Source organism: Grammomys surdaster, unplaced genomic scaffold, assembly GCF_004785775.1.
Source record: "Grammomys surdaster isolate TR1022 unplaced genomic scaffold, NIH_TR_1.0 126198, whole genome shotgun sequence".
Classification (NCBI taxonomy): Eukaryota; Metazoa; Chordata; class Mammalia; order Rodentia; family Muridae; genus Grammomys; species Grammomys surdaster.
This window is the reverse complement of record NW_021621003.1, coordinates 5,032,925-5,045,918: the sequence shown is the minus strand read 5'-3', so window position 1 is coordinate 5,045,918 and position 12,994 is coordinate 5,032,925. Positions and strand designations below refer to the sequence as shown.

The window sequence follows — 12,994 nt, the reverse complement described above, 5'->3', positions numbered from 1 at the left end:
GGGGAGGGGGAGGGGGAGGAGGAGAGGGAGAGGGAGAGGGAGAGGGAGAGGGAGAGGGGACAGAGAGACAGAGAGAGGGATAGAGAGGGAGAGACAGACAGACAGACAGACAGACAGAGACAGAGTAAGGCAGACTGGGTATGGTGTGAACTTTTGAAACTTCACAGCCTACCCACAGTGAGATACTTCCTCCAACAAGACCACACTAATCTTTTACACATAATCTACCCACTGATGACTAAGCAGTCAAGTATATGAGCCAATCTGAGGCATTATCATTCAAACTCCCACATACTAAAAGCCTGATGCCTGCTTTCCCCCCATTGATTTTATCAGTAAGGCCTTCCTCAGCAATACTCTTTGTTAGTGGTATGAACATGCTTGGCCTATAGGAAGTGACACTATTAGCTGTGGCCTTGTTGGAGGAAGTGTGGCACAGTGGGGGTGGACTTTGAGATCCTCCACCTAGCCATGTGGGAGACAGTCTGCTCCTGGCTTCATTTAGATGAAATAGAACTCTCAGCTGCTCCTGTACCATGCCTTCCTGGACGCTGCCATGTACACCTATGAAGGTGGATAATGGACTGAATCTCTGAACCTGTAAGCCAGCCCCAATTAAATGTTATCCTTATAAGAGTTCCCTTAGTTATGGTGTCTCTTCACAGCAATGAAACCCAAACTAAGACACTCCCCTGTATCCCCTCCATCTCCCTGTGTCTTCTCTTCCTTCATAGCAGTTGTCACCTGTAAATTTACTTATTTCCTATAAAACATGTACTAGGTGGTAACCATAAATAAAGGGGATGTTTAGTCACACTACCTAACTGCTCCAAACAGACAACAAACACTCATTATTATTTATTGGGCCAATGAAGGATATCTCTTCAATATGCCCCAGATTCACACATAGCACTGTACTTGGCATCTGCTGTTGTGATCAAGTAAGGCTTCAGTCATAATGTAGACAAAACAGAACTTGGGATTTTGGGCCTACCCAATCTTCTGTATTCTATACCATTCCAGTCTGTGGAATCACTTTCTGTTACCAATATCAGAAACTCGAGTCATGTGATTTCATCCTTTCCCTCAAAATGTGCATCCAAGTAGCAACTAGGTCTTCAGACAGGTGGTAAAAAACACACCCCAACTCTATCCTCGAGCCATCCCCATGGCCATTCCTCAACAGCAGTCAGAACTCTCTGTAATTTTTATGTTTCTCAGTGCAGCTACAAGGAGTTGAATGCCTTGCCATCTATGCTCTCAAAATGCTGCATGATTTTTTGCCTCTTCCCAGCTCCCCAGTCTTCCCTCTTTACTGCCCACCATGAAACATGAGGCATACTGGCTTCATTCCATTCTTCAAGTAAGCCAAACTTTTCCTCAAGTCTTCCGGGTCTTGTTCTTTCTGTCTAGAATGCTCAGTCTTTCTGATCAGGGAATCTGACCATCTCATTCTTCAGCTCTAAACCTGTATGTCACGTTGTTAGAGAGAACCTACAGGTCACAGTATTCTGTATCACTGTCATCTACATGTCCACCACTGTGTTATCACAATGTCTGAAGTTCCTGAAAGGGATTTTAGTGGTAGATATCTGTTCGTTGAGACACTGGGCCTATGAGATTTTCTTCTCTTGCAGCGGTGAGTTTTGTTTTTATGCCTCTTAGAAAAGCCTGGGTCACCAGGGCAGAAAGGCTTGCCAGATCTCACCCAGTGAGCAATGACTTCAGCTTTGTACAATGTCTGTAGAGGGGAGTGTTCCCTGCGCATAACCCAGGCATTAGGTAAATTGCTCCTGCTTAAGTACCACTGAGGGGGAATCTCCTGCCCCAGTCTTTCTCATGAGAACTTCCTCATGTCTGTAGAAGGAGCCCAAATGAATGTGACCAAGTGTCATGTCAGGACCTTTTCTCAACTGATACCCTTTACACACTAGGCACATGTTCACTTATTTTATTCATGGTGCTGGGGAGATAACCCAGGACCTGGACTCTCTATTTAGCTCCCTCTGCATCCTGTCTCCCCTATTAATAGGCTCTCACTAAGTAGGTAAGGCTGTCCTCTCCTTATTCTCTTCCTCCGTCTCTAGAATTGGGATTACATCAAGTTCTTATCACTGTCCTTTAAAGAATTAACATTTTCCATTTTTATTCTAATCATTTGAGTCTTTTCCATCCCTGCCATTGCTCTGGCCTATCTTTTGGAGGACATAAAACGAACGGCCTAGGAAGCCAGCATCCTGTCAAGCACATCAGCATTACTGTATAATGCTAATTACACAGTAATAATAAAGCTATAACAATCAAGCACATGAAACAGTCACTGTCAAGTGTCTGTGCTCCTCTAAGCTTAAGACTTGCTCTTTGAAATGCATCTCACTCTGTATAGGTGGGCTCTAGCCTCTCTGCTTGAAACTGGGGGTAAAAAAAAAACTGCACAGATATATGTATTCTGATCAGTGTTTACCAGGGAGAGTAATAAAGTCCTTGTAGGACTGTCTGGAAAAACTAAATTATCTGCAGGTAGGGTAAAAATACCAACTCATTTCTTCTTGCTTTGGTGTCAGCCTCCTAGTCCGGCCAAGGTGAAACAGATCATGTGTCTCGTTTTTCTATGAAAGGGCTTATCATTCTTTGGAATTCAACTCCTTTGATGGTTTTTCCCAATGCCTTAAGAAAAGCTGTGCCTTCTTCTCTCAGGATAAAAGAAAATACAGGGCCAGAGGGATGGCCGGCCATTAAGGGCACTCGATGTTCTTGCAGAGGACTTCGGTTCGCTGAACAGCACCCACATGACTACCTGTAACTCCAGCTCTAGGGAATCCAATGCCCTCTTCTAGCCTCCCCTCTCCCATGTGATGCACATAAACTCACACAGGCTCACATACATACAAATAAATTAAGAAAAAAGTAATTTTAATACAAATAGCCTTATAGCCTCCTATACTTTGGGCTGAAGGACAATTCTCAAGCTGTTCTTAATTGCTTTTTATAACTTAAGCCTGACACTGATCTCTGCAGCTTAAAAACATTTTTAAAGCAGTTTCTGAGATGAACTCCATGAGTTTCAGGATCTGAACATTCCATCACAAATGCTGAAAGCTACAGACTGAGAGGGACCGGCCTGAACATGGAGAGGCAGGAGAGGGCAATTCCAACTAACTCACAGGGAATTAGAGATCACAGGCCATCACAGAGAATGCATGTCCCTACTGGATCAGGGCACACACAAAAACATGTAAGCCACCTCAGAGAAAAGTATTTGGATATCTGTGAAACAGATAAGAGGATGTGGCAAAGGGCCTAAACAGACGTGACAGGTAACAGCAGGTGACAGTGCCGTCTGCGGCTTTCAACTTCCTTATCCCTCTCCACACCTATGCTCCAGTTTCATCCTGAGCAATTTTTGGTTATTCTGTGAGTTTACTTCATCTGAACTGAGGCATTCTTGTCAGGGCTGTTGCTTAAAGAACTTAGCCACTCCTTAACCAAGGCTTTCCCTGAACTCTCCTGATCTTCACTGACAGAAAAGCTGTTGAGCTACAATGCACGAGCTCCTGGCACCATTCCCAGTATGTCACAGATTCCCATCTTCTCAAAACCCAGTCTAATTTTTCTTTTGGTTCTATGAATAACCCAAGACTCCTGATGGCTTAAGTTAGCCACAGCTGAAGTTGCTTTGACTACCTTTCATTGCTTAGAACCAAGAAAGTAAGAGGATAAAGGATAAGCAGCCCAAGAGAAGTAGAGGCCAAGGAGAGCCAGAGAGCACGTGAGGGCACCCGAGATGCTCACAGAAGGAGCCTGCACCCATGGGTGTGGAAGTGCAGACATATTACGAGGAATCGAGTTTCTGTTTTGTCCATTTAACAAGCATTTCAATGATTAGGATGATATTAAGAGTTCCCCACGGGAGCAAATATAGAGACAAAGTGTGGGACAGAAACTGAAGGAGTGGCCATCCAGAGACTGCTCCACCTGGGTATCCATCCCAGGTGCAGTCACCAAAGGCAGATGCTGATGTGAATGTCAGAAGTGCATGCTGACAGGAGCCTGATACAGCTGTCTCCTTAGAGGTCTGCCAGAGCCTGAAATATACAGAGGCGGATGCTCACAGCTAACCATTGAACTGATCATGGGGTTCCCAATGGAGAAGCTAGAGAGAAGACTGAAGGAACTGAAGAGGTTTGTGGGCCCCACAGGGAGAACAACAATACCAACCAACCATAGCTCTCAGGGTCTAAACCACCAGCCTGGGAGCACATAGGGAAGGACCCATGGCTCCAGCTGTATGTGTAGGGGAGGATGGCATTGTCGGGCATTGGTGGGAGAGGAGGTCCTTGGTCCCTTGAAGGCTGGATGCCCCAGTGTGGGGGAAATCGAGGGTGGGGAGGTGGGAGTGGGGAGGTGGGTGGGAGCACATCCTCATAAAAGCAGGAGGAAAGGGGATGGGATGGGATCTCTGGGGGGGGGGGGAATGGGGATAACGTCTGAAATTAAATATCCAATAAAAAAATTTTTAAAAAAGTTCCCCACAGACCTCCTTCATCAGAAAGAAATGAGTGGTATGTGGAGGGCCCCACACCTACTGGAAACAAGTAGAGGAGAGGAGAGATGCCAGCAGCAAACCATCTGTTAGCAATGAAACACACCAGACAGGTTTATTGAAATTTAACTACAAGATTCCAGTTATGAAACTCACTTACGAAAGAAAGTCACTCGTCAATAACGTAATGAACAAGATAACCCGCAAAGAGAATACAGTGGGACACCAAGTCGTATGTTCTCAACAAATACCTCGGACAATACACAGTGCAAACATGAGCCAGATCCACTGCAATCACATCAACCCAACAGTTTATGGTTTCAGATGAAGAACTAACTGTTGGATAATCCATACTCTCATTATAAAGGCAAGTCCAGGAAGACCAATTGCTTTTCCAAGCTAAAGGGGTAGATTTCATACATGACTCAGATAAGGCAGCCTCTTTTTGCTAGGAGATAGTAGCATAATATTTAATTTCCATTTAATCTGAAACTTAGCATTCTAACTTAGAGAAATAAGAGCTCATTTAAGATTTCCTTATAATGCACAAATATGTATACTGAAAATTGGACATATACACTTAAAATGTACAAATACGAATATTCAGAGAGGTGTACACACAGATATACATATATTGTAAGTCCTTTTGAAGAGACTTTTATTGCTTCTTCAAAGTATAAAAATTGTGGGTAGAGATATGGCTCAACAGATAAGAGCACCAGCTGTTCTTGCAGAAGACCCCAGTTTGGTTCCCAGCATCCACATGACAGCTTATACTATCCTATCCCCCACTCCAGTCCACAGGTATCCAATGACCTCTTCTGACCTCTGTGGGCACCAGGAATGCATCTAGTACATCTACATGCACACAGGTCCAACACTGATACACATGAAATGCAAATAAATAAAATCTTTTTTAAAAAATGATGCTTAATAATCAGGATACAATAGCCACTCATTTTTAATCTCCAAAGATTTCCAAATACAATAACTGGGCAGACTAAGAAGATATGGAGATCCTATTGTGCTACAGGCTACTACAAGGTTGCTAATTATGCAACCTTGGCAACTAATGACATTAAAAGAAAGACAATTCCTTGATGAAGGATCCATCTATCCAGTGTAGAGTGGCTGGGTGTAGGGGGACTCCAACCTCTGTCCTGTAGATGCCAGTAGTAACACCAAGTCAAAATATTAAAACTCAACCTTGCCAAATATCCTGAGAGGCAGAACTGGTAAGTACTGGTTTTAATATGACTACAAGAAAATAGATACAACTGCCAGCTACGATCCACCATGAATCAATGGTGATTCAGTAGAGTTACATTCCAGTTTGACTCAAATGCACACCAAGGCTAGAACTAGGTCAATGGCACTGGTGTTTGTCTGATAGTGAGCTGCCCAATACAACAGCCATGTATCACTTGTGGCAAATAAGCACTCAAACACACAGATCTCCATAGTAAGGAATGGCATTAAGTGTAAAATGCACTGTATTTTGAAGACTTCACATTAAAAAGTAAGTCTCTCAATATTTTTGTAGTCATTAAGCTGTCTGAGGTTTACTGTGTGAAGTACATTTTAAGTCAATTTTATCTACTGATTTCATGGTTTTTTAGTGTAGCCACTAAGAAATTTTACAACATTTACATCACAATCTCATTCAACAGCACTTGTCTAGAAAGGACATCATTTAGTCTTGTCCCTTAAAAGAACTGATCTCGGGTTTCCAGAGCCACTGAGAGGCCATCCCACAAGGTCCACTCACAGCTCCTTGTCATGGTGAAAAGGCTCCTGTGTTTCTTTTGGCCAGTTACTCTTGTTCCAGCGCTTTATTCTCAGCATTTCACCCGGCTCTCTCCTGGTGGCTGATTCATCTCCAGGCTGCACTACACTCTCACGCACCTCTGTTTCTTTCTGACACTCCAGAACTTCCTTTGTGGGAGCTTGATATGTAGGAGCATCCATCATACTCAGAAAATCAAAGGCTGGAAGAGGAGGTTTCCATTCCTGGGCAGATAAGACTGCTGGAAGAAAGAGACAACCAAGAGTTTTAGTGATAGACAGAGATGAAATCACTGTATGAATATAGCACGGAAGTATTTTCTTTTGAGATACATATTTGTAAGAGGGTCTTATCAGCCGTGTCCATTTGCATTTATGTTTGTGGTGACCTAAGGAGGGCATATGCACACTTTCCCACATGCATGCAAAGGCCAGAGGAGAAGGCCATGTATTGCTCTCCACATTATTTTTTCTCACTGACTATGAAGCTTACTATTTTGGCTGGCCAGCAAGCTCCTAGAATCTGCCTGTTTCCATCCCTCAGCACTGGAATTACAGATAAAAGCAACCATGCTCACCTTTTCTACAGGGACAGGGGATTTGAAGTCAGATCTCTTGCTTTTACAACAAGCTCTTAAGCATCTCCCCAGCATCTATTTTAATATTTTAGCATTACATTCATACTCTATTTATTTTTATACAGTGATTAAGTGTTAATAAAAACAAAAAAATAAATTATCTCACTGCCAACTAACCCTTGTTGGGGATTAGAAAACAACAAACAGTAACATGTGGAATAAGCTAACAGATAGACAGGTATAAGGTCAAATATCAAGTTTCTCGCTCCCCTCCTATAGTAGTTTGAATGGGTACAGTTCCCACAGACTCATGTGTTTGAACACTTTGCCATAGGGAGTGACACTATTAGGATGTATGGCTTTGTTGGAGTAGGTGTAGTCTTGCTGGGGGAAGTGTGTCACTGTGGGGGCGAGCTTTGAGGTCTCAATGCTCAAGCTATGCCCAATGTGGCACAGTCTCCTTCTGTCTTCAGTTCCAGATGTAGAGCTCTCTGCTCTGTCTCCAGCACCATGTCTGCCTGCACTCTGCCATGTTTCCCACCATGATGATATTGAACTAAATAAAGCTCTGAAGCTGTAAGGCAGCCCAAATTAAATGTTTTCCTTTATACTCCTAGATACCATGGAGTTACCATGGTCCTGTTGTCTCTTCACAGCAATAGAACCTTAACTAAGACACTTAGAAAAAATCAGTTTTATTGTTCAAAACAAGTAATTCTAGCATTCATCCCTGTACTTCAGCAGATAAATATAAGCAGTCACTTTCCCCATGAGACCCTAGTCAGGATATAAAACCTACCAACAATTATTAAACCAAGGTAAAAAATAGAGTATTAACTCAGAGAGAATACACTAGAGTCAGACACAGCATCACCAGGCTAGAACATTCCAAAATCACTATAAATAAGAAGCAACTTATAAAGTCTGACTTGCCTGAGTAGGACAAGGATTAGGCTTAGTATGAGGAATTTCAGATTTCATGCAGTAAGTATGTTTTGTTGTTATGAAAGATACATGAATCTGGGTCGTTGTTTTAAAGAAGTATATTTGGGCTCATGGTTCTAGAGTCTAAGAAGTTCTCAGCCAGGAGAAGAGCATCTGGAGAGAGCCTCCTATTGCTTCAATTTAACTGTGGAAGCAGAAGGGGAGTGGGTGAGTGTCAAAGAAAAAGAGGGTGTCTGGGCCCCAAAAGAGCTAATCTACTCCCCAATGAGAAGTATTAATCCATTCATGAGGGCTCTTTCCTTATTACCTAACATCACTTACTAGGACTTGCCTTCTAACACTGCCAAATGCTGATCAAATTTCAATCTGTGTTTCAAAGTAGACAAGCCACAACAAGAGGGTTATTTACTATGATTAAAACTAGTTATAGTTAAAGAGCTAGGCATGATGACACACACCTTTAGTCCCAGCTCTCTGGAGGCAGAGGCTGATGGATCTCTGTGAGCTCAAGGCCAGCCTGGTATACAAAACAAGTTTCAGCCCTGTATCCAGGGCTACACAGAAAAATTCTGTCTCCAAAAATTTTTTTAAAAAATGAAGAAAAAGTAATTTACAAAATTGAGTAGAGAAAAGCAGCCACTTATAAAGTAGTCATTTGTGGGTAGAAGAGATGGCTCAACTCTTGCAGAGGACCTGGGTTCAATTTCTGATGCCCACACTGGGTGGCTTACAACTGCTGGTAACTCAAGTGCCAGAAAACTCAACCCCTCTTCTGCTTTCTGAGGGTTACTAAATGCACATAGTGCATACACATACACTCAGATGCACACAGACATAGAGACACACAGACACACAGAAACACACACACACACACACACACACAAAAGAAATCATCCATACCTGTCACATTCATTCAGTAGTCTGCCCTTAAAACTATAGACTAAATCTTTAGACTTCACCCTCTGTAGTCTTGTCCTCCTAAAAGTTATCCTGCTTTTATTTAATTTAATATTTATTTGTTTATTTGGACAGAGGTCTTGTTGTGTAACCTTGGCTGGCCTGGAAGTCACACATAGACCAAGCTGACCTCAAGCTCACAGAGATCTACCTACTTCTACATCCCAAGTGCTGGGATTAAAGATGTGTGCCATCATATCTGTTAAGCTTTTTTTTTAAAAAATATGTGTGCACTTGTGTTCTGGCAAGTTTTACATCAACTTAACACAGGCTAAAGTCATCCTAGAGAAGGGAACCTCAATTAAGAAAATACCTTCATAAGATCAGGCAGACCTGTAGTGCATTTTCTTAGTTAGTGGTCACCTCTCCAAGGCCGTGGCAGCAGCCCTAGTTGCAGGTTCCTGTGCTGCTTGAATTCCTGTCCTGACTTCCTTCTGTGATGGCCTATGATGTGTAAGTGCACGAGAAACTCTTCCCCCCCCCCATGATTTTTGATCATGGTGTTTATCACAGCAAAAGAAACCCTAAGATGTGTATGTGTGTGTACAGATGTGTAGATGCACATGGAGGACAGGCCAGAAGTCAACCATGGTATCCATGGTGTCTTCCTCAGTTACTCTTTGATCAGGGTCTCATACCCCAAGCTCACTGAGCTAGCTCCACAGATCTGCTCGCCTCTGCCTCCTCAGCAATGCATTACAGGTGAGTGCTACCACACCTGCCTGTTTTTTTTTTTTAAATGTGAGTGCTGAAGATCAAACTCAGGCCCTCATTCTTGCACAGCAGGTACTTTACCAAGTGAGCCATCTCTCTGGCTCTGGAAAGGAACTTTCTATGAATCATTCCAGAAAAAAATATTTTGAAATATATTTAATGTTGTTGCTCATACTAGTGATGCCTTAATCTTGAAGCATTTTCTGTTTCTAGGTCAATATCCATTTCCACACGCTTTATAAAAACAAGTCCATTATAATATCATTATTAAACTTCTCCCCTTCATGCTCACTGATCTACGCAGAAGGACTGTAAGAGCCAGAGGGGATGGACGACTCTAAGGAGACAGTCTTCCAGACACAAGACGACTAATATACATATGAACTTAGAGGCTGACAACATGGAGAGGCCTGCAGGAGTTCAAGCTGACAAAATCCCAGCACAGAGAAGGAATGAGCACACGGTTCCATCCCAGGCACACATAGTGCCTGGGGCGACCTGTCTTCTACAGAGTAGCATCACTGGGTTTATCAACGACATTCCATGGTAGCCTCAAGTGCAGGACTAGTTGTTCAAAACAAAATAAAGTCCATGGGTTGGTTGGTTGGTTGGTTGGTTTGTTGGTTGGTTGGTTGGTTGGTTGGTTGGTTGGTTGTTGCATGTTTTTTTAGTATCTTTTGTCTTACTGGGTTTTATTTTCCCATTTTGTTGTTATTATTGTTTGTTGGTTGGTTTGTTGGGTGTACTGGCTGGTTTTGTGTCAACTTGACACAAGCTGGAATTATTACAAACAAAGGAGCTTCAGTTGAGGAAATGCCTCCATGAGATCAAGCTGTAAGGCAGTTTCTCAATTAGTGATCAAGGGTGGAAGAGCCCATTGTGGGTGGTGCCATCCCTGAGCTGGTAGTCCTGGGTTCTATAAGAAAGCAAGCTGAGCAAGCCAGGGAAAGCAAGCCAGTAAGTAATATCCCTCCATGGCCTCTGCATCAGCTCCTGCTTCCTGACCTGCTTGAGTTCCAGTCCTGAGTTCCTTTGGTGATGAAAAGCAACGTGGAAAGTGTAAGCTAAATAAACCCCTTCCTCCCTAACTTGCTTCTTGGTCATGATGTTTGTACAGGAATAGAAACCCTGACTAAGACATTGGGTTTGTTTTTTTTTTTTTCTTGAGAGACAGAGAGAGAGAGACAGAGACAGACAGAGACAGAGAGAGAGGGGAAAATAACATGACATTAGGTGGGTAGAATTGGAAGGATCTGGGAGGAGTTGAAGGAAAAAGTATGATCAAAATATATGGTATAAAATATTTTAAATAATACTGGTCATGAGAAGAGAAAAACTGATTAAAGTTGACAACATATTAGATAAATTAGCTAACCAAAGAGTCTACTAAAAAGTTTAGTTGGCCTATTTAAAATATTTTTTAAGAAATAAACTATATAAATAAGTATATGAAGTAAGCTTTTAAAAACAAGCTGTGATGAAAGAACTTGTGTATAAAGATGGCACAACAGATTTTCACTTTGGCCAGTCAATGCTCCCAAAGTGGCAGGCTTTTAAACTAGATATTACAAGACTCACATGTCTGAAGATACTGGCAATGTATGCAACAACATTGACTCAATATACCAGTATTAAAAAAAGAGGCCTTAGAAGGAGAGGCAGTGGTCTCCATTTAGGACTTGAGGAGTCTAGACTGTTCATCTTTATTAGCTATGATTAACATTTAAAACGTATGGAACAAAATACAGAGTTATATGTACTGAAGGAAACAGAGAACTTACTGATGGGATTTTCTAATCCTGCTTGTACATTTTTCAGCCACAACACAAGGCTTTGTTCTGTTATAGACTGGGATGAAGGAAATACATATACTTGGCCACCCGAATGCAAATTCACCAAAAGCAGCTGAGGAAGTGGTGGCAGAGGGCCAAAATATGCCTTCAAGATGCCTCTCCCCACTGGAGTGTTCTTTCTGCAAGAAAGGATGGGTATGTTAATCATTCCTTCTCTGACAACAGCAAAAGAAAATAGTCATTTATAGAGCAATAAGCTTCAGTTATTAGCCTGCCAGGAAGCTTATGAAAAGACTTCACCAAAACCAAGAGATCTACAATTATATTAGCAATCAAATGCTTTTAAGTGTCCTTGTGATATGGGGCAGTCTATCATGGGAGTAACAAAAGGCAGCCAGTGACTTTGCACGAAAATCAACACAGGCTTGACACAATCAGTAGGCTTTCCTTAAGTACCTCATCTAGTGCCAGCTCCAAACTGATGTGTTATGTAAGTCTAACAGGATGCTTCCTGTTACAAACATTTCTCTCCCCTAAGACTGTCCTTTTCCTCGGGAAAAGAGAAATTTTAATTCTACATTAAAGATCTAAAACTGTAACTACATTCCTACAAGGAACTACACGTTAAAGAAGCTTAGCTTCCTGATGCAGCACACTCCACATTATGTAAAGCATTACTTTAGATACAGTGGAAGTTACTGAGGTAAATTTTCCCTCAAGAGTGAAATGTAATGTTAATAAGAATCTACAACAAAAATGTATATTGCCACATTTTTCTTGCTTTTCAATTAAAATTTAAAAAGCATGCCTGTTATCTGTGAGTCTGAACAAGGGTTATGTGTATACATGTGAACTGTGCTCACAGACATTTAATGAAGCACCAGTGATTCATCTAGAAAACATGCCGAAAACTATTGCAAACGGATGTGCTGAATGAAAGCCTTCTGTGATGCTATTGGGTGACTTTTACCACACAAACGAGCAGACTGAAGTTTGTAAATATCACAATACTTACTTTCTTATTTGCCATTGTTTTCAATGGACATCAACTACTTTTTAAAATCAAAAAATAGGATAAAAGGTGTAAACAAGGTCATCTTTGAACTTGTCTGAGGAAGCTAGTTATAAAAATATCATGATGGTGTGTTTAGTTTCATGTTAAATCAAAGGCTATAGAATTTCATTTCCTAATGAAAATGTAATAATTCTACTTCATTCATGTAGCCCTTGAGCTCATAAGTGCTGTGATTTTAGGCAGACACCACACCACAGGCTTCCCTTGGCCTACCTCTTAGAGCAAAACAAAAGCATACAACGTATACTTACAGATTTAACCAGCAAGGGGTAAATGAATCCAACTGCTTCTGTCTCACCAGTGCCAGCACTGTGTTCCTATACTGAGGGTTTATGCTGCCATCACTAAACAAGATAAGTAACGGTCTCTGAAATCTTAAATATGTGGGAAGATTTTCCACAGTAATTTCTGGCTGAAAAAAAAAAAAGCATCAAAATCCCTCAAACAAAAACTCCGGCATGATGCAGTATAAAGTAGAAATGATGCTCAACCTACAACCACAGTAAGTAAATCTTTAAAATTTCTTATTCAATATTATATCACAGAAATGAGTTATAGCCAAAATACAACTACTAAAAGACTTTAAGAACAAAGTGGTTGATAT

General features: G+C 41.6%; 1 protein-coding gene across 6 annotated transcripts in view; it reads right to left on the bottom strand.

Annotated features, from left to right (window-relative positions):
• Positions 1-4,632: 4,632 nt before the first annotated feature.
• Positions 4,633-12,994, bottom strand: part of Txndc16 (thioredoxin domain containing 16) — an 82,769-nt gene continuing 74,407 nt past the window's right edge. For 5 of the 6 annotated variants that reach the window (XM_028758643.1, XM_028758644.1, XM_028758646.1 and 2 more), the window contains 3 exons: positions 12,642-12,802; positions 11,304-11,494; positions 4,633-6,570 (listed from right to left, as the gene is read on the bottom strand). In XM_028758643.1, the coding sequence (XP_028614476.1) occupies positions 6,308-6,570; positions 11,304-11,494; positions 12,642-12,802 (615 nt within the window). In that variant the 3' untranslated portion in view covers positions 4,633-6,307. The remainder of the gene's footprint in view (positions 6,571-11,303; positions 11,495-12,641; positions 12,803-12,994) is intronic. The other variant, XM_028758645.1, reaches the window with a different exon arrangement.